This window comes from Sminthopsis crassicaudata, chromosome 4 (genome assembly GCF_048593235.1).
Source record: "Sminthopsis crassicaudata isolate SCR6 chromosome 4, ASM4859323v1, whole genome shotgun sequence".
Taxonomy (NCBI): Eukaryota; Metazoa; Chordata; class Mammalia; order Dasyuromorphia; family Dasyuridae; genus Sminthopsis; species Sminthopsis crassicaudata.
The window spans coordinates 38,501,599-38,527,084 of NC_133620.1; the positions used below are offsets into that span (position 1 = coordinate 38,501,599).

General features: G+C 32.2%; 1 protein-coding gene across 2 annotated transcripts in view; it reads left to right on the top strand.

The window, feature by feature from the left end:
- Nucleotides 1-25,486, top strand: part of COL24A1 (collagen type XXIV alpha 1 chain) — a 345,626-nt gene that overhangs the window by 135,619 nt on the left and 184,521 nt on the right. For both annotated transcript variants that reach the window (XM_074266340.1, XM_074266341.1), the window contains one exon: nt 3,263-3,316. In XM_074266340.1, coding sequence (XP_074122441.1) covers nt 3,263-3,316 — 54 coding nt within the window. The remainder of the gene's footprint in view (nt 1-3,262; nt 3,317-25,486) is intronic.

The following is a 25,486-nucleotide window of genomic DNA, read 5'->3' on the forward strand; positions in this document are numbered from 1 at the left end:
AGTAGGATGGTGAATATGTAAAAGTGTAATGAGTGCTATTCCTGAAAAGGTAGTCCAGATTTTAAAGAATTTGGGAAGCTCAACCAAGAAGTTTGTCTTTTGTCATAGAGCCAATAAGGTAGGTCCTGAAGCTTCTTTAGTCAAAAAGTGGCAGGGTAAAAATCTCAACTTTAGAAGCTTTTGTAACTTTTGTATAAGTTGTGGAAGATAAGAGAAGGATAATTCTGGATGCAGAGAGAACAGTATGAATCTATTCTGTTTGAGGAAAGACCTTTCTATTAGATATTTCTGATGGACATGTAATATTAAACATGTACATATATATATATGTGTGTGTGTGTGTGTGTGTGTGTGTGTGTGTATGTGTGCATATATATGAAGTTGACAAACATGTTAGATTATAAACTATTCCTAAGTAAATAAGGGGTTAGATGATATAAATTTATTTTCAAATGAAGAAAATGCTAGATTGCAAGATAATTAAAGAGAGGCTAAATGCAAGTTTAATAATCTTGAAACATACAATTATCAGTTCCAGACTAGATGGTCAAAGATGAGCAAAACTCATTATTAAAGGGAATATAGGAAAATTGGCTTCTTTTTAAAAAAAAAAATTTCAGTTTGAACTCAAAAAAATACAAAAAGACAAAACAATCTTATTTCCATTTACACAGAATAACATAAAAAGAGTATTCTATTTACACAGAATAACATAAAAAGAGTATTCTATTTACACAGAATAACATAAAAAAGAGTATTCTATGTAAAACTATAAATTTCCATGCATTTACTAAGTGCTTAATATTTTGTAAGAAAAGCTATTGAATTTCTCAGACCTTTTGTACCCAGAAAATAACACTAGAACTATATTTGAAATAAGTTATTTACAGAAAGAAAAGCTCTATATGTACAAAATAAGTTCATATCAACATTTTGTAATAGGAAAAAAGTTGGAAAATAAGCCAAATAAGTGACTGGTGATGGGAAATAACTGGATAAATAACTGGACAAATTTCCAGTGAAATGGAATATTGAACACTATAAGGAATAATGAATACAAAGAATTTAAAGAAACAGAGGAAGATTTATATGCAAATTGAAGAAATTGGAGACAAAATTACCATGTACAAACTACTATAATGTTAACAAAGTCAACATGGAAATCAAACAAAACTGTTCAAATATAAGGAAAGGTCTATGTTCATATGATGATTAAAGTTAAAAGACATATCATTTCTTTCTGTTAGCAAACAAGCTTTAGGAAGTATACTTTGTAAGAGATTACTATGAATATTTTTATTAAAGTGTCTATTGTGTAAAATCAAGATATATCAGTAAATTTCAAAGTAAATTAGAATGTACAAAAACAAAACAAAAAAGTAAATTTGAATATATATTTAATTTAATTTAAAAATCATAGCTTTTTAAAAGGAAACAAGGATTAATAATTTTCTTAAGTTAGTAAGCCTTTAAAAATTAATAAGTCCCAAAGGTTTCTATTTCATAATAAGAATTTTTTTTTCAATTGGAAATGTAAAGTAAGAAGAGATGGGAGTTGCATACATATATTTATATATTATATATAATAAATACATATATACACACAGAAAGCTTTATAATTCATATATTTACTCATATAAGCATTTATGTATTATATAAATACACACATATACATATATGTGCATATATATTTGCATGTGTGTATCTCAGTATCTATCCATATATGACATCTATCAGCAAAGATATATTCACTTAATCCAGTTTAAGAGGTAAAATATGGGAAATAATACAGCAGTGGAGATTATGAAGAAATAGGCAGCCAAGTAAGAAAAGCATGGGAAAGCATAAAGCAAAGAAGGAAATATTACTTTAAAGCAGGGTGTTCAATATTGTTAAATGCTGTAAAGAGATAAAGAAGGGTGAAGTCAGAGAAGTGATTATTGGATTTAATAACTTAGTTATTATTGGTAAACTCACAGTGAGTAGCTTCTGTTGAAGGAGATAAGAACTCAGTTTTGATAAGATTGAGAAGCAAATGGGAAGAAAGTAGAGACAATGAAAGTAAATGTCACTTTTTAAGAATTGAACTAAAAATAGTTATATTAAATGTCCTAGAGCAAATACACACAGAGGAAGTCCAACTTAGACACAACATATTATTAAAAGCATTCATTTTCAAGGTGTCTGAGAGAGGGAAGATACCAAATATGTGCAAAAAAAATAGATTTTTTATATGCAGAAAAGCAAGCTAGAGAATATCAATAATTATTGACTCAGTTCCTACTTTCCCACACATATGCATGTGTGTAGAGTAAATAACATCTATGTATTATTGAAGGCTTTCTTGATAAGATAATAGGCAGTCCTTCATGAAAGATAATCTATTGCATATCATATCATTAGTCGTACAAGTGACTGAAAGCCACAGAACATATAAAATCTATCTGTATTATTTGTTTTTAATAAAAAGATTATAATGTAGTAGGAAAAACTACTACCTTAAGAATTCTCTTCTAACAAAAGTGGGTTTTTTTGTGAATTGTACGAGATTCCTTGGACAATTTCACAACTGTAATAACTTTGTTCTGTGAACTCCTGATGATTAATATCAAATTAATAGAAATACAGAGAGACATATGCTTTTCAGAGGTATATATAACTGTCTTGCCTTTTACTTAGAGCTTGCACAGAATTCAAGTCCAGGAAGGAATCACTTATAGATGGTGAGCTCCTCCAGATACTCCTGCTTGAAGATGCCATTGTGGTGATTGCATTGAATGCCATAACACTGAAGAGCCTCATTTACAATGACTTAAAAGATTTGGATCAACTCTATGCCTGGGATGTAAAATGTTAATGTCATGAAATAGTAGGTTGTAGGGTTCAACAAAGTGTTTTAGTTGCTTTAAGAATAAGGGAAGTAGCCAGTAAATTAGAAGAGAATGAAAATTAGAGAAAATGGAATGATCTAACAGATAATCTTTAAAAGAGTTGAGTGTTTTTTGGAACCACTAGCTTTAATTTCTTTTATAATAATATTATTTTGAAATGAGCATAGATGAAAATATTTTAAATATTTTTTTTATAATAATGTTGAAAGCTTTCAATAAATGGAATATAATTTTGCTAGTTTTTGCATGGGAAACCAACGAAACTTTGAAGGGGATAATTGCATTGTAAAATGCTAGTTTATTATATGCTTGTTTCTTCATAAATTATAGTTATTTTGTAAATTCTTATCATTGCTTTCTTTTCTTTTTAGGGACAAGCAGGTGACCCAGGCCCTCATGGACCATCTGGACCACCAGGACCAGAGGTAAAATGTTGGTGAAAGAATAATAACATTAGAACAGAATTCCGTTGATAAAAATATGTTTTCACATAGCAGTATTAAGGGAGCACTTCAGAAGACTTAACATCTGTGAACATAGATTAGATTAAATATTTTTGTTACATTAGATACTATCTGACAATGATCTTTGTTAAACTTTGGAAGTTAGACCATTGAGGGCAGAAGATCACAAATTATATGGTCTCTAGTTTCCTTTTCTCTTTCTCAAAAGGAAGAAACTTGTATAAGTAGATAGGATTGATGTTCCTCTAGGAAAACTTCTCTATTCTAGCCATATAGTTCCCATAGAGTTGTTCCCACTGAAAAGAAAGAATCTTTGAGGCAACAGAAATTGAAGGAATCAAATAATTTTTCCAACATGAAAGGACTAGCAATGAGTTGTCCTTCAATTTTTACTTGAGGACCTCAATATATTTTATATTGTTTGTATATATATATATATATATATATATATATATATATATATATATATATATATATATATATATATATATATATATATATATATATATATATATGTATGTATGTATGTATATCCCCATGCTACATTATCCTGTGGAAATAACCAAAGGTTTTCACAGATTATGCAGTAGATGGGCAAGGACAAAGTAATGTAGATTCTCCTAAATTAGAAAGGGCTAAATTCCTCTGTAGTAGAAAATAGAATGCCCAAGAATCACTTCAACTTAGTTCTGCGCCAAAGAGTTGGCCACTGGATGGTGAATTTTTTTTGGCAACAGTAATTCACAAAAACCATCTACCAAGAGGTTGTGATCTGCTTCAGTGAAGGAAACATTCCCCCTAACAAAATCATGTCTTTGTGAGTAAAATCATTCATCCAAATTGTACACAACTGAACAAATATCTGCTCCTTGAAGTTCCCTTAATCCCTAGACTTGAAAAGGATAACATAACCTTTCAGAACTTAGCTTTAATTTGATAATAGGAACTATTGTTATTCCTATTTTAGAAATGAACAAATAGAAACCAAATGGGTCATCCAGAGTCATCCAGCTATTAATTGTATGAGGCAGGATTTGAAATCAAGTTTTTAAGATTCCCAAATCAACAATGTTCTGAATGGAGCCATATTTTTAGTGTGAGCATTCACACTTCAGAAATCAAGAAATGCTACAATTTAGGGTTTGATTTATTGTTTTTAATTATTTAAATTTAAGAAAGTGAGGGAGAAAATGTTAATAATGCAGATTAAATGTAAAAGTATATCTATACACATCTCTACTCCACCCAGATCTCCATGCCCACCTAATTGTTAAATATCTATCTTTATATTCTTACATCAGTCTCAGGATTCTGTACCATCCAGCTGCTAAAAGGAAAAAAATGGAATATAGAGTAAAGAAAAGAAATACTAGAAGCATATTCTCAAGCTTAGCTCAAAATAATTCATAATACATTCCTAATATTTAATTTAATTTCTCTTCTTGAAGCATATTTTATGCCCTTCTCTTTGGACCTTGATCTTTACAGAATGTTTACTTCCAAAATGTTTGCATTTTTTTTTTCATTTTTCTGTTGTTGCGGACAACATTCTGTTAAGTAGTCTATGAAAATGCCTCAGAATTGTTTGCATATCTTATAACAATTTAGACATTGGCTTGATGTGTGATTTATAATTGGTTGATTTCCTGGAAGCTTACTTGAAATAGAATCTTCAGAGATATTAAGTTTGGGTTCTCTTTGCAGTCATAATGTCCTATGAGTCATGTACCACATGAATAGAATACTTCTCAAGCTCACTCTTATTCAAACATATGAGCCCAGGGAAGGGGGCCAGGGAAAAGAAAAGAAAGGGGAAGATATATGAGAATATAATAAAGTATCACATATACTATAAAACACAAAATTATTTAGGATCAGACTAATTTTTTAGATTAAGAAAAGCAAAAAAAAAAAATAAATACCCAGAATGCCAAATGCTTTGACACTTTCCAGGGGCAGGAGACTACTAGTGTTCTCTCCTCCAACTTCTAAAAGAACAAAGTATTCATATTACTCTTACATAGATGCCTTTTAGTATAGTCTGAGCCTGACTGATTGATTTAATAAATGCATATTTTGTCAAAGTGTCTAATTTTAAATGCACCAAAACTATTGCTTCAAAATTAATATTTAAAAATAATGCCTGCATTTCATTTTAAAGTAAAATAAGAATTACATTTACAGTACCAAATATAGCAAAGTAAAATATAATTAGATGTTAAATTATCTGCATAAGTGAAATTTCTGCATAATGGAAATGTAACTCTTTAATTACCAAGGACTTTTAAAGTAAAAACTATTCGGGAATGTTATATATATATGCTACTTTTTTAAATGGTGTCTGTAAAAAATAGTTTGACTTTTTCACAATAATTCAGGGTCAGCGCCATGATTATCATCAATAATACAAGCTTTTGTTGTATTAGTTTGTAAATGCAGTAATTATGATCTAGAACACAACCCGTGTCCCAAAAGATGCTCTAGAAATTGATTTCTTTTGCAAAGACCAGGTGTCAATTTGTTGGGTTTTGAGTCATTTTTTTTCATTTGTTAATTCAACACATTTTTATTAAGTACCAATATTGTAAAAAGTGTCACACTATTCTGGTAGGAACAGAAAGACAAGTCTCCTTCATGAGGGTCAAATGAAGGATGTACATATGAATGACTTTCTGTGCAAATATGGCTACCTTTCTAAAAAATTAATTAGTCCAGAGGCCAAAGAAGCTTTTTCCTTTTTGTTTATTTTGCCTTCCTGAGAAGCATATGAGATTATAGATTATGCAATGGGAATCTAGAGATTATCTAATTCAATCCTTAGCCAACACATGAATCACATAAGCAATATTCCCAATAAAAAATGATAATCTAGTTCCCACTTGAAAATAATTCTTAATAATGAGAACCTGAGACTGCATTTTTTGAAAATTTAATTGTGATCATTTGCTCCTGAAGCTGAGCCTAAATCTTTGTAATTACTGATAATTCTACTCACTGGTATTTATATTTCTCATAAATTTAAAGTATAATACATTTTTGTGCATTGTAAGTTAATTACAGCTTTACCATACTCTTATTAAACTAATTGCTTCATGATATAAATGACTAAATCTTTTCTAAACTTTATATATCAACTGGTATTAATAGAACTCTGCATACAGTAGGCATTGAATAAATGTTTACTGAATTAAAATGAATCAAGGAGTGGATAAGTGTTCCTGCTTCAAGTGGATGATAATCATAATTTAAGGCCTATTTTATAGGGAAGTAGGTTCTATGATGCCCATCTTGCAGTTGAGGTAACTGAGATAGGCAGAAGTTAAGTGGCTTTTTCAGTTACATGATTATTAAGTGTCTTAGGACAGATTTGAACTTAGGACTCCCTGGCTCCAGTCTCAGTGTTCTAACCTCTGTATTACCTAGCTGCCAGAAAAAAAGTTTACACTTTGCTTAATGAACAATAAAGATGACTTTGAGTTTTAAATGTGGAAGTAGCATGACCAAATGTATGAACAAATCAAATACTTGGTAACTATACTTTGTTTACTTAACTTTTGAGAATCTATGGTCATTTCCATTTCTGGAAGCTCTATGACAATATAGTGGAAGATTGAGTTATTAAAGGATGGGGTAAAACCATGTAATGGCTAACATGGCATTTTGTGGGATTGAAGAGTTCTTGTATACAAGGAGATGATCTGAATTCAAGACTTAATTCTACCACTAAGCAGTTGTGAAATTATTTTTTTCAAAAAGCTAGAGGTGGGCAGCTAGGTGGCTCAGTGGATAGAGCACCAGCCCTGAAGTCTGGAAGAGCTGGCCTTAGACACTTAACATTTCCTAGCTATGTGACCCTGGGCAAGGCACTTAACCCCGATATAGAAAATATTCCTCTAGATTTTATTTTTCTGATGCTATCATCCATCTTCTTTGAGACTCAGTTTTCTCATTTGTAAGATATTTTCTACTATAAATGTATTCACATTACATTTCATATGAAAATATTTTCTAATGTAAATGGATCCAAAGATTTCTTTGGTTTTTAACATTCTGATTCTTTGCTCATGTTTTTGATATGACGAGAATGCCTTACTCCCTTCCCTGTCCCTTTAAGTCTCATTTCCAGTATATCTTCTATGTAACTTTTCCTGATTCCTTCAACCTCAAAGTGATTCATTGTAGCCTTCATATACTTACATTATTCAAAGGCATTAATCTCCTTAATATCAGGAATCTACTCATAGCAGATACTAAATGCATGGTAATTGAATTACACTGCATTGAAAAGATATAATTAACACTGAGCTATAAATGATTGGTCGCTTCAATGGATTTTCAGGTGGCATTATTTTATAATATAGAACAAGAATTTTTAGGCCAAACGCATGATTTTCCCAGCTGAGCATGTTTTTAGATGAAAAACCTTCAGGGCATCCTTAAAAATCATATAACATGTACAGCTGCTTTATCTCTCTGGATTAGTAGCATCTATTCTAAAGTTCAATTCTCAATTGTTCAATGGAATTAAAACAATTTCAGATCCTTGGATGTAAATCTGAACTATTTGCCTTTGGCATATAAGATGATTGTCTCTGAAAACCATCTGAACAAATGTCACTTCAGAATACTTTCAAGTATGTATTTTCCTCTTTCCTAATGTTTTGCTTATTGAAGACAAATTGGTATGTTGCCATATGGCCAAAGAAGTTTACATTTCTTCACATCCGAGCCTTCAAAGAAATATGAATTCCAGTGAAATAAAAAAGATAAAAGTTGAATGTTTTAGAACATGAGATTTTAATATCCCCTACCTTCTTGGTTAGATATGTTCAGTTCTTAGAAATAAAAGATGGTACATTCAGATCTTATTTCTTTCTTCAAAACAGGCTTAGGATAGCAGCATACTTATAGGATTGCAACATGCTTGTCTCTTCTTGGTCCTGAGGTAACAAAGTAGAAGACTATTGTCTGTGAATTGATTCTTCTACTGACATCCCGGGACAATAGAGAATGCCAAAAAGTTTGAAGTTTACATGATATTTTTGGTAAATGCAGCCAGTTGTTTTCTATCAAATGGGATGAGACAACTAAAATAGCATTTCAAACTTTTTTTCTTATTTATATTGCATTCCATTTTTATATTACATTTCTTTTCAACTATATTCATCACTTCCACCCTACCCAAGATTCCTAATAATAAAGATCTTGAGAAGAATGAAAAACTCCCATGACCCTTCAGTTCTCATTCAGAACACCTCTCCTGTACCAGCTATACTCCTCTTGCTTTCCTGTCTTAACCTCTAAGTGAACCAGTTCAATTCTATATTATCCTTTAATCTTATCATTAATCTTGCCCTACTACACCTCAGACTTGGATTACTTCCATCATTTGCTACTTCCTTTCCTACTCATATGCCACTGAACAAACCTAAAGAAAATCATGAAACAGTGTTACAACTTTGTTACATAATCTCAAAAGGATACTCATTGAAATAAGGCAATGCTTTTTACATCTTCTCTCCATCTCACATCACTCAGTGATCCTTTGCTGTTATATCCTCCTTTGAAGAAATATAGCTTTTCCTTGCCATAGTAATCTACCACACACACACACACACACACACACACACACACACACACACACACACACGAGATCCCATTCTTTCCAGTCTTCATCAGCAAATCACCCTTTCTATCATTTCCAATTTCTCACTCATCTTAAATTTCCATTTGTCTACTAACTGCCTCTCTACTTCTGACAACCACATCCTTGTCTCTCCCAGTTATTACCTTCTAAATCTTCTTTTTTGGCTAACCTCCTTGGAAAAGTTGTCTATAATTGGTTCCTCTGTTGCATTTCCTCCAAATGATTCAAAATCTTGACTTTTCATTCAAATGAAACTGCTCTCTCCACAGTAACTAATAATAAAACCGAATGGCTTTTCTCGGTCCTTGTTCTTCTTGACCTCTCTGCAGCCTTTGACCCTGTCAATCTTCTTTATATTGATACTTCTCTCTAGGTTTATCTAATACTACTTTATCCTGGTTCTCCTCATCATTCTCTTTTGCTGGATCTTCATGCAGATCACCCCCATTAATATTGGGTGTTCCATACTGCCTCCCCCCAGGTCTATCCTGAACCTTCTTTTCTTTTCTCTCTCTGCTACTTCTTGATGTTTATCTCATCAGTTCACATGTTCAGATACCATTTTTTATCTAGATAATTATCTGATTCTAACCTCTTTCCTGATTTCCTATCTTGCTTGTCCAACTGCCAGTAGGACTTCAAACATTGAATATCCTACTGACGTTTCAAACTCAGCATCTTCAAAACAGAACTTATCTTTCTCCTGAGACCCTACTCCTTTCTGAATTTTCCTATTACTGAGGGCAAACTACATCTGAAGACATTCTTTCAGCTGCCCAGGCTCACAACCCAGGGCACATCCATGACTGCTCAATTGCACTTATTCTTCAAATCTAACTTATTGCCCGTGCATATAGATGACTTTTTCTATGAGTCTCTTGGAATTGTCTTGAAATCACTCCAGTGTTGAAAAGAGCCAAGTTCATCACAATTGAGCTAAATGATACCATTCTCCCCCCCCTTTTTTTTTAAATAGCTTTTCATTTTTTCAAATACATGCAAAGATAGTTTTCAACATTTATCCTTGCAAAACCTTATATTCCAAATTTTCCTCCTCATTCCCCCTCTCATAGACAATAAACATTCCAATATAGATTAAACAAGTGCCATTCTTCTAAACATATTTCCATATTCATGCTGTGCAAGAAAAAGCAGGATGATATTATTCTTAATGTAGGAAATGCTATATAATAATAATAATAATAATAATAATAATAATAATAATAATAATAATGATGATGATGATGATGATGGCAGCAAGCATTAACATGACACTTTAAGGGTTGCAAAGTACTTTCTATATGTTAACTTGTTTGATCCTCACCAAAAACACTACTCTGGAAGATAGGTGTTATTATTATTTCCATTTTATAGATGAGGAAATTGAGATACAGAAAGAGAAATGATTTTCCTAGGATTATATAGCTGTAAGTTTGAATCAGGATTTGAATTCAAGTCTTCCTGACTTCAAGTACCACTCTGTATGTACCCTTTATTGGACGCAGTATAGCATAAAGGGATAAGTATGGGATTTTGAGTTAGAGGATTTGAATTTGAATCTCAGCTTTTCCAGTTACATCCTGTGTGAGTTTGGAAAAGTCACTTGAGCTTCCTCATCTTTAAAGTAAGGGATTGGGATTAAGTTCATCTAAAAATCCTTCCTGCTCTAAATTTAAATCTACAATGCAATGGTCCATTGTGATAAAGCTTCTGACTAGGTGTTTTATGGGAAAATATGTGAGCAGTCCTCCCATGATATCACTTTCCAAAGATTCAACAAAATACCCTCATTTCCACTCATCCCCTTTTATCAACCAATAAGCTGTTCATTCATTTAAACCTCCATGAGCCTCTTAACTTTTAACATAATGAGTTCCACATTTATGTTACCCATCAGCTGGACTATTTTCTTTTTCATTTTGCTCCCAAACTACCCATATTTTATCTCCAGGATATTCCCAAGATTCTTACAGACCCCAAAGCCTATGGGAACTCCAGTGCCTAACAATCAGGACATAAATGGTGTGACCCAATTAAGTATAATATGAAAGAATAGTTAGACAAGTAAGAAAATGAGCAGAGGGGAAAGTATTACCCAGAAGTTAATGTATTACAGTAAAAAGACAACTGGGCTTAGAGGCAAACAATCTTCCCACTTTCATGTGAATTCAAGTTATCTCAGATACTTACTACCCATATAACTATGGGAAAGTCACTTAATCTCTGGGACTCAGTTTCCTCATCAATAAATTGAAGAGGTGGGACTAGATAACCTCTAAGATCTCTTCTACCTAAACATTTATGGTCTTGTGACCTCGGATAATAAATCAAGTTAGATGCTATCTGGGAAGAAGAAGGTAATTCCATCCTTCAATTGTGGAGAGGATAATGAGGATGAGGACAGAAGAAAAGCTATGAAGTTTAACAGTTAAAACACTGTTGTTACCTTATGTACAGCAGTTTTGTAGATGGCCTTCAGATAGCTTGTTAAGAAAATCAAGGAAAAAAGAGAATTTGAAGAGGGGTGGAAAATTCAAGATTATCAAATGCTTTAACAGCCCAAGAAGAATAAAACTTAAGAAAAAAGACTTTTTGATTTGGCAATGAGAAAATCATTAGTGATTTAAAAAAAAACAAAACTATACTATATCATGTGGTTAAAAAAAATATCAGTCATTTAAATGGTTGATGAGCAAGACTTCAAGAAGTTTCAGGGATGAACAAACTCTTTTTTAGTTGTGTTCAGTATAGGAAATTCTTTAATCCTCTAATTAGGAAGAAAGGATAGCACCAAGTAATCTTCCATGCATTTTTTCCTCATTGTTTTAAGAAGTGAATATGGATATAATTACAGAAAAGTTTTACATGGTTTTAAATGTAATTTTTTTGAAAATAAGAAAATACAAGTTCAAAAAATTATTTCATCTAATTTATTTTCTCTACTAAGAATAAAGATATTTTAACATAGAAAGGATAGAAGCAAAATGCCAAATAGGGAATTGAAACTCAAATAAAGAGCAAAATACTAAAAGAATATCTAGAATACTCCTGATAAATTAAAGTCATCTTTATGACATTTTTGGATTAGTGGATTAAGACACAATGTAATAAAGATAAGGGTAAAATCATGTTTTTAGTTTCAAAACAAGTGTAAAATGGAGAAGGTATGGTTCATATGGGAAAAATTTCCAGAGACTTTAATATATTGCAAACTCAGTATAAGTTGGTGTGATTTAGCTAAGAAAATAATATAGACTAAGCTTATATGGAAAGCCTTGAAACAAAGAAAAATACAAAATTACCTTCAGTTCAATGCAACAGCCTTTCCTTTCTAAAGTGGTAGTAATAAATTCATGGTAAAAATCACACAGGTGCTTTAAAAAAATCATTATAAATTTTAACTTGGGTTGTCAATAATGTTAATGTAAGATTTTTGTCCAAGACTAATGAGTTGGCTTACTCATGGAATAAATAAATTATATCAAACTTGATACAATTACTATAAACCAGAAGAAAAAAAAGGAAAAAAAACATGCAGGGAAAGATAATTCACAGGTACTTCTTGAAAAGAATTTTAAAAATTAACTGTCATACTTGATTTTATCATATGTACAAAGACAAGAAACATAACTTCAAGGGACTTTGGTCAATTCATATTACAGTACTTAGGATAGACATTTAAAAATATATAACCATGTAACAAACCTTGGTTGTAAATACACCAGTGAAGAAATTCAATGAAGAAATCACCAAGGCCTTACAAATTAAATCAGTATACACATTAATACTTGGTGATATCAATGCAAAAGTAGATATCTCAGAAAGCAAAGTACAGGGAATAGAAAAGAAGTCAAAGATTTATACAGACTACAGAATTCTCACTCTTCTTAAATCATTAACACTTTCTTCAACAAGAGAATAAATAGGTGCTGAATACCAATAACATCACAAGTCAAGCACCCAATAACTTCATGCTAAGTTAAACTGATCATATTTAATAAATAGAAAAAGACATGATTAATGTGACATTTATTCCTAAATCAGGTGTATCTAGTCAGACAAGTGATTTGTCAGAGCAAAAATCAAAGTTAAAAAACAGAATTAAGAATTAAGAAAGTATACAAAGGAGAAAAAGATATGACATTGAATTGAAGCAATTCAATAGTTAACTATTTAAACAAATTATTATTCATGAAAATAAGTACTGAATCAAGTAAATGTCATTGATGTTGATTATAATAATTTTATATAGAAGTTAAACCAGCATTATCTATTTCCACAAGGACATCAAAGGCCTGACAAATCACCTCAGTCAGCAAACACTTGGTTTGTTTGACAAGTAGGAAGTGATGGCGGCCAAAGCTAATTGACTTAGAATGTTTATTTGCTTGTAAAATTCTATGAAGAAGAATGAGGAGAGATTTTGACAACTATCTCATGAAGCAGACAGAAGCAGAAGAGGATGAAACCAGATTAAAAGAAATCCTGGCAAAAGATTCAGCTAAGCAAAGCTATTCTGAGAGCATTCAAGGACAAGAAATAGAAGGAGAATAACAAATAGAAGAAAAATGGAAAATACCTGCATAGATTATTATACAGCATTTTTTTCTCTATCAAGAACAATGGAGTCTCCATGTTTAGATTCTGGTATCAGTCTTTCTTACAAGGAAAGTCAAATAGCACTTTAGAGAACAAATTTAATATTTTAAGATGTATGAACTTATACTCCAAAAGCAAATATACAATAGTAGGTCATGTCCCCAAAGAAAGTGGTCTTAAGGAACATGAATGAAAAAAAGCATTTCAATAAAAAAAATTTTGATTTAATGAAGCAATATGCATCTTAAAGACTCTTTACTAATATGCTGTCTTCCACCCATACGCCAAAATCACGTTGTCAGAGATAACACTATTTAAGAACCGTCTGATCATAAACATTAAATGAAGCAAAAACTAAATATTGTATCATGACCAAAAATATTTGCCTCTGTGACAAAGAACATCAACATAGAATGTAAGTTGAAATGGAGATGCCCTGTGATTGGGAAGGCACTCCAAAGGACATCCTGCTAATTTCAATATCTCCTGGAAATGATTGAAAACTATTCAAAAGGGTTTGGCCTGACCATACATAAAAAAAGACCAAGTGGATGAAGAATCCCTATTGCCTACATTATGACATAATTGTATGGATAACCCAGAGTCTGTCGGAGATAGACAATGCAAATGGACAATGCGTTAGAGATGTTAGCAGAGGGAGAAGATTGGACCACATTGTACTAAGGAAATTGCAAAATTCTTTTGACACAGCCAAATTTCTCCCAGAATCAAAGGAGCATCATCATTTTTTAGCATCATCATTCTACTAGTGTTGCTGAATGGATCTGATTCATGGAACATAACAGTCTCTGAAGAACTAAAAATAAATATTACACAGAGGGCATTGGAGATGTAAGTTCATAGACTGCAAGATATAAAAATTAAGTATCTTTAATGAAAAATATGAGTAAAAAAGTCTCAAGGAAATATAAAATAGAAAGGGGTGATGGGCTTGTCATTTAGTGAGAGTCAAAAATAACAAGGAGTTGCCTAGACTATATATTGACCTCTTATTAGCAGAAGAAAGCCTCTAGATTGTACGATAGCTCTCTTGTGTCAAAATTCTTAGAGGATACAATATGTATCATTTAAAGAAACATTCTACTTAGAATATTGTTAAATAGTGTTGTTTCTGTTAAATATTTAAAGTTAAAGAAAATTAGAGTTGTGGATTGTGAAGTTATAATACTTTTGGGATGATGAATAGATGAAGGTCATTACTATTCCTGGTGACTGAGGTGGAATGAAGTTTGAAGAGATAAAGAGTTAACTGCATTGGGAAGCCAGATGTTTAAGGTAACACCAACTTGTATATAGAAATCCTCTAGTATGAGGGCCATGGTTGAGGTGAAAATGAAAACTGAACTAAGTACTCAACTTTTTAAGAAAGAAGAATGACCTGAGGCCATTTGGAGACTGTTCCAAGGATGTGAACAGAATGAGCTAGCTTGAGTTTGTTGAATTGAATTAATGTACAAAAATATTGTCAGAATAATTTGATTTTAAATTATAAGTTTTTTCTAACATAAATCAGAAATCAATTTTCAAATTGGTTTAGAATTTCTCATAGAAATTATTTCAAATGTGTTTTAAAGATCATATGCAAATAAGTTGCATTTGGATCACAAATAGTAAGACAGTACTTACAGTAAGGAATTTGATTTTCATCTCTGGACATGATTTGTCTCAGCTGTGTTTTCTGGAAGATACACATATGGAATTCAGCTGCTATTTTTTTTTCTTTGGAAGGAAAGAAAGATACCTGAGTAGCAATGACCAAATGTAAGCATTTTCCACCATAAATCATGGTTTTAAGAAAAGGCTAAACAGCAAATGAAGGAAAAGCCAGGTGCCTAGAGAGATGCTTTTATTCTTGTATCCAATCTGGAAAATAGTATTTTTCCATTCATTATTTTCTCTGAAAGTGGAATAGCTCCCTCTCTTGAAATTTATATGTTGCTTTCTCCTTTAAGTTTACAGGGAAAATGAATTTATTATTACTACCCTCTTAAATATTTTTGGCTTCAAGTCTTGGCTAAATTATCTTCACTCAAAAAAGATCATATTAAAGCTTTTTATTACTTTCCTTCTGAGACTCAGCACATTACTGACATGTCAAGCATTTCTGCAACTGCCAGGACTTTGTCCTATAAGTGCATTCTGGGAACATATCTCTCAAACCAAGTTTTCCCCTCTAAAAAAGCCCCTCTCTTTGGATGAAATACAAATAAATACATGCATTCTTATTTGTTCTTTCAAAAAAGGCAGTCCATAATACATCTCGTCCCTTTTAGTTCTTTAAGTGTCATTGGAAGTTTAATTATACAATTAAGATCATGTTATGCTGCCCAATACTTGAAACCAAGCTTAGCTTTATTATGCTTATTTGTGTACATAGTCATGTATTAGGCACTGTGAGGATGGAAAAGTGGAACAGAGACATAGTGTTTAGTGATAATAAATAATATAGGACTCATACAATCTAGCTACCTCCTAGAAAACCAAATGATTTGTCCTGGAGTATATAAATAGCAAGTAGAAGAGCCAGGATTTAAATCCTATTAGTAAAATTCTAGTGCCTAGCAAACTAGTTTTCTTTTTTAGCTGTGTATCTTGGCTACTGATCACTGTACCCAAAAATATTAAGGACTTACTAAATGTTTGTTGAAAGGACATAGGGCATTAGATTTGCTCTCAAATACAGTTGTTGTATTTGTCTTGCAAATTCTGGGTTTTTTTTCCTTTTCTATTTTTAAATCTTTGTTGCTTGGGATAGTGTCCTGGAGAAGGAAAGGGAAAGAAATGCAAGGGGAATCAAAACCAAACAAAACAATAAAAATTAATGTTTAAAATGCTTATTGACTTGAAAATCTAGGTCTTCTGCCCATAATATGCTTTCCCTTTTGGACATTATATTATTTTAATTATATCATATCATACAATATTATGTACCATCATATCATAGATTGATTATTTCATATTACATTAACTAAATTATTTTAGATATTATTAATATTATATTATAAATTATTTCATATGTGTGAAATATATGTGTAGAATTGTCCTTGATGCTTTTGTAATTTTAAATTAAAAATGACATGGAAGGGGAAAGACTGACTTAATAAACCCCTAAATTAGATACCAGAAAGAATACTACAGAAAAGGAAAGAGAATAGGAATTGAGACACTCATAGAAAGTTAAAAACTAAGAAAGGAACCTGTAGTAAAATTTTGGGCCTCAATTGTTTATAAATAAATGTCTCAAGTTTAGGCAACAAAAAATAACCTAAAGTCCTAGTTAAAAGAAGCAAATTTGATGTTATTAGGTACCACCAATGCATGGTGGAACAAAACTGAAGAAGAGCTCATAGGTCTGGATAGCCTGGCTTGGATAGAGTAATAATCATGGCAAAACAATATCACCTGATCTAGGATGCTAAAAGGACTGGTGATTATAATTAAAAGACTATAGAAGATGGATAAATGACACAATATTGAAGGGAAAATATCATTATAACTTTCAAACAAGGGAAGAGAATAGGGTTTATAAACTATAGAGGAGCAAACTTGCATTAGATTCCTAGAAACACATTAGAATGGATAACTAGATAGATAACTAACAAAATATCTAGACAGGGAAGGGGTGATTCTAAAGATTTCCATTACAATCAAGGATTATTAAATTAGTAGTTGAAGGGACAGCTACAGATATACCACATAGTATAGCTAGAGATATACTCCATAGTATATCTATATCATTTATATATATATGCATATATATATATATATATATATATATATATATATATATATGTCATGTCATTTAACACATTGAATGACTATCAAAACTAAAAAGGATCCTACAGGATAAGCAAGTAGAATTCAGAGGATCTTTTAACAAGGCATTAAATGACTCCATTGTGCATGGAGTTCTGGACTTGGAACTGAGAAGACTCTTCTTTCTCAGTTCAAATGTGGCATCAATTACTTGTTACCTGCGTGACTCTGGGTAAGTCACTGTTTGCTTCAATTTCTCATGTGTAAAATGAGCTAGAAAAGTAAAAAGCAAGTTACTCCAGCTTGAAATAAGGTCAAAAAGAGTCAGGCACAACTGAAATGAATCCTTTAAAAATATTGCTTGACTTAAATTATATTGTAATATTAAAAAAGATTTTTAATATGAATTACCTTCATTTTGAATCCAAATTCTAAATGGAAATACTATGCAATGAAGGCATTTTCTTCTTTCAGTCTTACAACTGAATCATTACCTGCCATTCTGAAACAACAATTAATTATGCTGTGCTTTGGTGTTTACAAAATGTTTTTCTATATGTTCACAAAACTCATAACAGGGATAACTGTGTGACGTAGTCAGGATAGGAATTATAGATGAGGGAACTGAGGCTCACAAAATGACTTACCGGAACAGACCATTAGCAAATGGAAAAGATAGATCTATATAGAGGTAGCACTACATAAAGAGAGCTCCGAATGGGAGTGAGAAAGACTTGAATTGGAATGATACATCAGATCCAAAATTGTCGATCCCAGATAATACTCTGCTGATACTCATTTTCATTAGGTGTCATTATATGCCATATGAGAATGTTAATAATAGCTATAAATCAGAGTTTGATAAGTGTTTTTCAATCTCAAAGTGTATCTTTTTATGGCACTAGTCATTTTTCAATCGTGTCTGTCTTTTCATAATCTCATTTGGGTTTTCCTTGGCAAGGATACTAGATGGGTTTGCCATTCCTTCTCCAGCTCATGATTATGATAAGGAAACTGAGGCAAATAGAGTCATCACAGCTGGTAAGTGTCTAAGGCTAGATTTGAACTCAGGTATCATTCTATTCACTGCTCCTCCTGGAGGCAAATTTATTATATTTATTAAATTTATTATTAATGCAAAATCATTCAATACATATTTCCATGGGGCTGAAACAAATTGCCATGTTTCACATAATCATAACTTGAACTAGTGCAAACTTGAACTAGTGCAAACTTGAACTAGTGCAAACTTGGATGCAAATATTTCAAGTGATTCTTTATTTGTGCCAATTATGATTTAGCTTCAAATATGAATTACGTCTAGCTTTCTCACTCCCAATTCAGTGTTCTTTCTATAGTTTCAATGCTACAATATTTTAAAATGCAGGAGGAGAAAGAAGAGAATAAATCAATTCTTTGCCTTCTTCTAAGGTCAGGACTACTATAAATTTCTCCATAGAGCAGAGCCCTGAAGTAGATGATCTGACCTTGAAATTATGATTTGGTTTCTTCAGAAAAAACACTATGGATAGATTTGTTTTCTTCTTTGTGACCTTCACATCTGTTTCTACAATTGCTTTGAGTGATTCCACAGTGACTCCATTAATAGCAAAATAAGTTGTATATTTTGAAAACTTAATGCATAGTCAAATTTTCAACCCCAAACTTGGGAACCAGTTTTAGCAGACCAAAAAAAAAAACAAAATTGACCACTTTTCATTTTCTCAGTAGTCAAAAATGTGACAGTTGAAATGGTATAAAGTGAATCAGTAGCATCAAATCTCCTAATAGACATGGCAATTGGCCAGAGGACCACTTTAGTTTTCTTGTAATATTTTTTTCCAATGAGTGTGGCCTTAGTTCAGCCTTCTAGTGAAGTTCTAGTCATCCCACTTAAAAATGATGAATGGAAATGGTTTAATTTGCATTTTGATAGCAGTTATTTATTCTTTTAGCTCTGGAAACAATTTCAAAACCTGCAGAGAGATGTTTTCATTTATTCTCTAAGTGAATGCACACCTTAAAAACAATGAAATTCAGTTTTTGGATCACTTCTCTAGTCACAATAACAAGAGCTTGTAGATAAGTATGTCTTGAGAGTAGTTCAACCTGGTTCATAAAAATAGTTTTCCAAAAGCTTTAGAATAGTTTTAAGCTATGACTATCCTAAGACTCTTGGAAGATACTGTATTTATGATTCAATTTCTTAAGCATCCTAGTATTATAGACGAGTGTGATATTATAATTCCTATTTTATTTAAAATGAAATTTGTTGTAATAGGATTTTTTTTCCTTGTTCTCTCTGAAATTGGAGAAAATTCATTGTCATTCTGGGCTTTTGCTACTTGTTAGATAGTATTTTTTTCCTTCTGATTTAAATACAGAAGAAAATGTAATATGGTTTTATCCCAGGATCTAAGGTAACATTTTATACTACCCATTCTACTTTGGGGAAGTTGTAACATTAGGAAGTTTTCCTTGATCTCAGTCTAAATTTGCCACATTACAACTTACATCCATTTGTTCTCTGGAGACAAATGGAATAAGTCTAATCTTACTAATGTGACCACACTTTTATGACAATTCCCTTAAGTTTCTTATTTTCCAGGCTAAATATACCCAATTTCTTCTACAAATTTTCATAAGAAACAGACTTGACTTTGTCATTCTTATCCTACTCTGGAAGCTCTCTAGATTGACTGTATCAACTGAACACAACTCTAGATGAAGTTTCAAGAAAAATAAGAGTACAGTGGAATTGCCATTGGCCTATTCCTAGAAACTAAGTTTGTCAATGAAAGCCAGATCTATTAGGGTTTTTTGAATGACATACCACTGACTCAAATTGAACTGACCAACCACTAAAATCTCTATTTTGGATCTATTGTTTAGCCAACCCTCCTTTCTATGTAATTGTAAAATTGATTTTTTTGTACATCACTCAAGGACTTCATATTGCTTTTCTTTATAATCATTCTGTTGTACTCTCCATTTGGTATTGCTCTGAGAAATAGTCCTACTTTTTTCACTTGGTCATATTCTGTCCCTGGGCAAGCCATTCTGTGAGCCTCAATTTCCTTATCTATAAAATGGAAAGAATAACTTCTGTCTTTCTTAACTCACAATCCTATTATTAGTCTCAAGAACTCATATATAGGAAAACATTTTGTAAACACTAAAGTATAGCATAATTAATTGTAAATTGGCAGGTAATGTTATTCAATGGTTTGATTTTAGGGGCAGAAAATGCCTTGATTGCCTAACATTTAGAATTTGGCTTTGAAATAAATCGGCCATTGATTTTTAAAAATTCTTTAACATTTTTATAATTTATTTTATGCTTTACATTTTTTTAAGATTACAAGTTCTGAATTACATTCTTTTCCTTTTTATTGTTACATGACATTTCATCACTGGCAAAGATTTTTGAGTTATCCATTAAAATCAATCCATCCATACTAAATGTTGATTCTGATGTATCTGATGCTTTACTCCCTCTAAAAGGCCATTAAAATCCACATCATTCCAATGTGTCATCATCAGGTCAATCAGGTAACACTGGATTCTTTATGTCAGTAAAATATAATCGATAGTAGGTCCTGTCAAGTTGGAAAGACTTTGAATATGGGCCTAGAAATCAGCAGCTGCATATTTTCTGAACCAGCCTATTTGAGTTTGATGGTGCACAACATGAGCATTCTGGTACCCACGTGATGGTTTTATTCAACCTTACTCCAGAAATGTTCTGAAGTGTTATAATTTGTGTTAATGGAGTGAAATAGCACACTGATTCTTGGAGTTTTGAATTTTCTATCAAAGCAGATAACTCTGCTTGACATAGTCCATGTCCACATTTTCAAAAATACTAAAACTTTGTTCTTTGGCTAAATTTCTGGATTGTCTTACAAAAGTAGGGGGATGGAGATTGTCCCTGCCCCCACTTTTTAATATTACTGAAATGCTTCTGAGATCTCTGATGAATTTCTTTGTAGCTTACATAAAGATGACAGATGATCCAATGTCAAATATTTTTTTCTATTTTAGGAAAGAGACAGAAGTCTCTTATTTAAAAATTTTAATTCTAAGATATATTGGGAAAAATAATTATGGGACTTCAATGAGAATTTTCCCTAAGGAAAGGATCAGAGTTTTTTTCATTAAATAATCACAAAAAAAAGTCTTTTAGAAAAATTTATAGTCTAATCCTTATAAATTTCATGAAGCAGTGCTTCTAATAAAGCTAATTGTATGATTTTCATCCCATCCTCATTTCAAAAATATCAAGAAGTTTAATATTTAATTGTTAAAAACACTCAAACATTACGTGTGTGTGTGTTTGTGTATGTGTGTGTGTGTACACATACACATACATATACAAAAGCATTGATTCTTTCAAAATCCCAGTAAATCAATTCTTAAACTATAGGATTGTGGGACATTAGTTTCATGTTTCAGCACAGAAGTTTCTTTATTTTTCTCTTATGACAAAATAGCCTATTTTCTCACTAAACCCAAATCCTCTACATGTATCATTGTTCTAATCTTCTCCTGTATTCTCCAGCAGAGTAGCAGCACCACCACCATCATTCTTTTCCCCTTATCTTCTTTGCTTTGTTGCTTCCTTTCATGCTTCCTACAAATGTGCTCATTCCTCTACCTTAAACAACAGCAACAATTTTTAAAATCCTTCGTTAGGTTGTAATATACCAAATGGGATTACTTTCCCAACTCTCAAGTTGGGTTCCCATTGAGAAAACTCCCTCAGGGTCTAAAAGCAACCCTTTGGGACTAGGTTTCCCCCAGATAATTGGCCAGAGTCTCTCTGTCTTGATGTTTTTGTCTGCGTCTTTCTCTATTTCTATGTCCCTGTGTCTGTCTGTCTCTTTCTCTTGATTTCCTTTTAGAAAAGTTCATTGCTAAGAAGACAGTGTAAAACTAGCAGTTGCAAAAATATTATCCCCAAATTTGAGTACACAAAGTCTCTGAAAGAATGGACACAAACTGAAAGTGAAAAAGACAATGAGTCCCACATGGGTAGAACATATGGCCAACTCTGTCCTCTCTGCCCACAAGAGCAATACTTTCTCAACTGGAAAGTTCTTCACTTCTTGGCAGTTCATCTTTTGATTGATCAGTTTAAGATTTCTCACCTGTTTAAAGCTCCCAAGAATTACAGTTAATTTATTTAGCTAGTCATGTGAACATACCATTCCTTTCTTGACATAATTACTGAAGAATCTCCATAACAAGTGCAGATAATTTTGTTTGCAAATAAATACTTAACATGGTTTGTTGATTGATTGAAGTAGGAATGGGGATATTACTCCTTTTCAAAGTACTACTATCCTAGCCAACTGTTTTCCTATATTTCTCCTCTCTTTCTCAGAGAAAGCTTTTAAAAGCCCTTGTACTCAGTACCCCCACTTTGTCTCTCAGTCTTATTTTAATCCTTTGCAATTTGACTTTTGACTTCATCAGGTGATTGTAACTGCTCTTTCTAAAGGAAAAGGGCCACCTCTTCATCTGAAGTAGGAGCGAGGAAGAAGATAGTGAAGGAAGATGTTTGAGTGATATGAGGAAAGAAAGGGAAAAGAAAAGAGTTCCCCATGAATAATCTAAAATTGGGGAATGAACCTGGGAGGATTGGGAAGGGGGTGGTATGGGAGAATTGAGGAGGAATTAAAAAAAAAAAAAAAAGAATATTTACTGTAGTGACTAGGTTTCTTTATCTCATCCAGACTGGAAATATATCTGTTCAAAGGTCAAATCCCACTATTTATTATCATGGGAACTTTGACTTCCTACTTTGGGCTGGTTTTGCCTTCCTTACCCAGCCAGGGACTCACAATATTGGTATCAAACTTTTGTTTAGAAACCCATATGACTTAGCCTGCTATAACTCAAAATTCTTGTTTTAAAATGATCCACCAGACTCAGCCTCCCCAGGTAGCAGGATGACATTTTAAACAGATTGTCATGACTATACTATATACAAATTTTGCATACTTAATGCAATTGATTGCAAAATTCCTCAGTCCTTGTCTTTTAAATTGTCCTTCAGTAATTATAAGTCATTTCATCAATTTATCTCCTTTGTATTATTTCTTAACATGAGGGTCATGCCCTATTTTATTTCACTAATGTCTTATTTGCACTTACCAATTTATTTTCCTTCTTTGTTAAAACTTATCTGACTTCAACAGCACCCCTCTCCTCTTTTCTTCTTTCTCAATCCCTTTTCTCCCTTTCAAGTGATTTTCTTCTATTTTAATTTCTCCCCAATTTCTTTCTTACTCATTTTAATCTTTGACCTTTGCAAACCCAAAAATGTTCCAAATTATTTCTCCAATTTTTTCACCATTTAAATCCATCCCAAATCTACCTTCTTTTCCAGTTCGTTCTGCAACTTGATCTTCTCTTTATGTCAGAAGTAAAGGAAATAAGAGTTGGGGAGAATCTTGGCAGTAGTATTGGTACATAGCCTGTACTTTTACTTTTACCTGGAAGATATATATCCAGGAGAAAGTTTCTCAACTTTTTGAATTTTTAAATCTTTATTTCAATTATTTGTTGAAATTTAACAACTTTTTGTCATTATTTTGGTGATATTATTACATTTCAGTAGCCTCTTTCCCAAAAGGAAGAGAAGAATTTTCATTGACTAGTGATTCTAGTCCCTGAATTTGGAAGCAAAATTCTGTATCCAATCATCAAATCTCAACTCCTAGAATTTTCTTTCTATCTTCTTGATTTTTCTTGTATCGAACTTTAGTTTAGACACTCATATGGCTTAACCTACTACAACTCAAAATTCTTGTTTTAAAATGATGCCAGATTCACATTTTCATTACAAAATTTTGAAAGTCAACTGTAAAATACCTAATTGGTCTGAACACTTGGCATTCAAAAACTTCAACTGGAAGTAATTCTCATTTTCCTTTTTTTTCTTTCTAAACAAAATTTATAAAATTTTAGTTTGGGTCCTTTTAAAAGAGAATACAAACCAGACAGCCAGAGTTTTCTTCTTTTAAAGCTTCAAAGGCTTCATCTGGCATTATTTTAGGTCTGCTACCCTCAGCAGTGCATCTCCTTAAGGAGCAGTTTTGAAATGTTTCTTGTGGTCTGGATTAACTAATTCTTTCAAAAGCTCTTGACTCCTACTTACTCCTAGGGCAGGAAAGCTTCTTCAGCTCATCTCCCAAGCCATCATTTGAAGAGTGTGGAAGTAGGCATGATTAAGTTATGCATTCTCCTGCTTCAACACATTCTTCTGTCTCTCTCCCTCTTTCTGTTTCTATCTCTGTCTTTCTCTGTCTCTCTGTTTCTATCACTGTCTGTCTTTGTCTCTGTTTCTGTCTCTTTCCCTCTCTTTTTCTCTTTCTGTCTCTGTCTCTCTGTGTCTTTCTGGAGCTCTCTCTCTCTCTCTCTCTTTCTGTCTCTGTGTATATGTCTCTCTCTGTCTCTCTTTCTGTGTCTATTTCTCTCTCTCCTTTCTCTCTGTGTGTATCTCTCTTTTTGTGTCTGTCTGTCTCTCTATACATCATCTAAACAAACTTTTTACTCTAATTTTCATCCTAAGAGAGAATAGTAAGACTGAGCACTTAATTGGTAATCATTCCATTTTGGTACTTCAATAAAATGTTATTTTGGTCTAGGCTGACCACCCTTGGAAAAGGAATAATAAGAGACATTTAACTTAACTTTTAGTTTCCAGGAAAGAAACCGACATTATTTTGCTCTTAAAATAAGAGGATTTTTTCCATTGCCATAATTCATCCAGAGAAAATTCTAAAGTTATATGTTTCGAAACTCAAATCATAAAATGTCAGAGTTTTAAAGAAGAAAGTTCTAAAGATATATGTTTTAAAACTCATGGAATCATAAAATGAAAGAATGTTAAAGAACATTGGAATTAGGGTTGGAGATCATCTAGTACAACTCATGACACGGTAGAAACTTTTTCTACAATATCCCAGACAAATGACTATTTAATGACTAAGGGCTTTTTATTCTGTTTTCAACCCATTTGTTCGATTTCTCCCAGCTCTGTTCTGATATTCAAAAAAGACTTCAGGATGACCCCAACTATAGCCCCAAAATAGACAGAA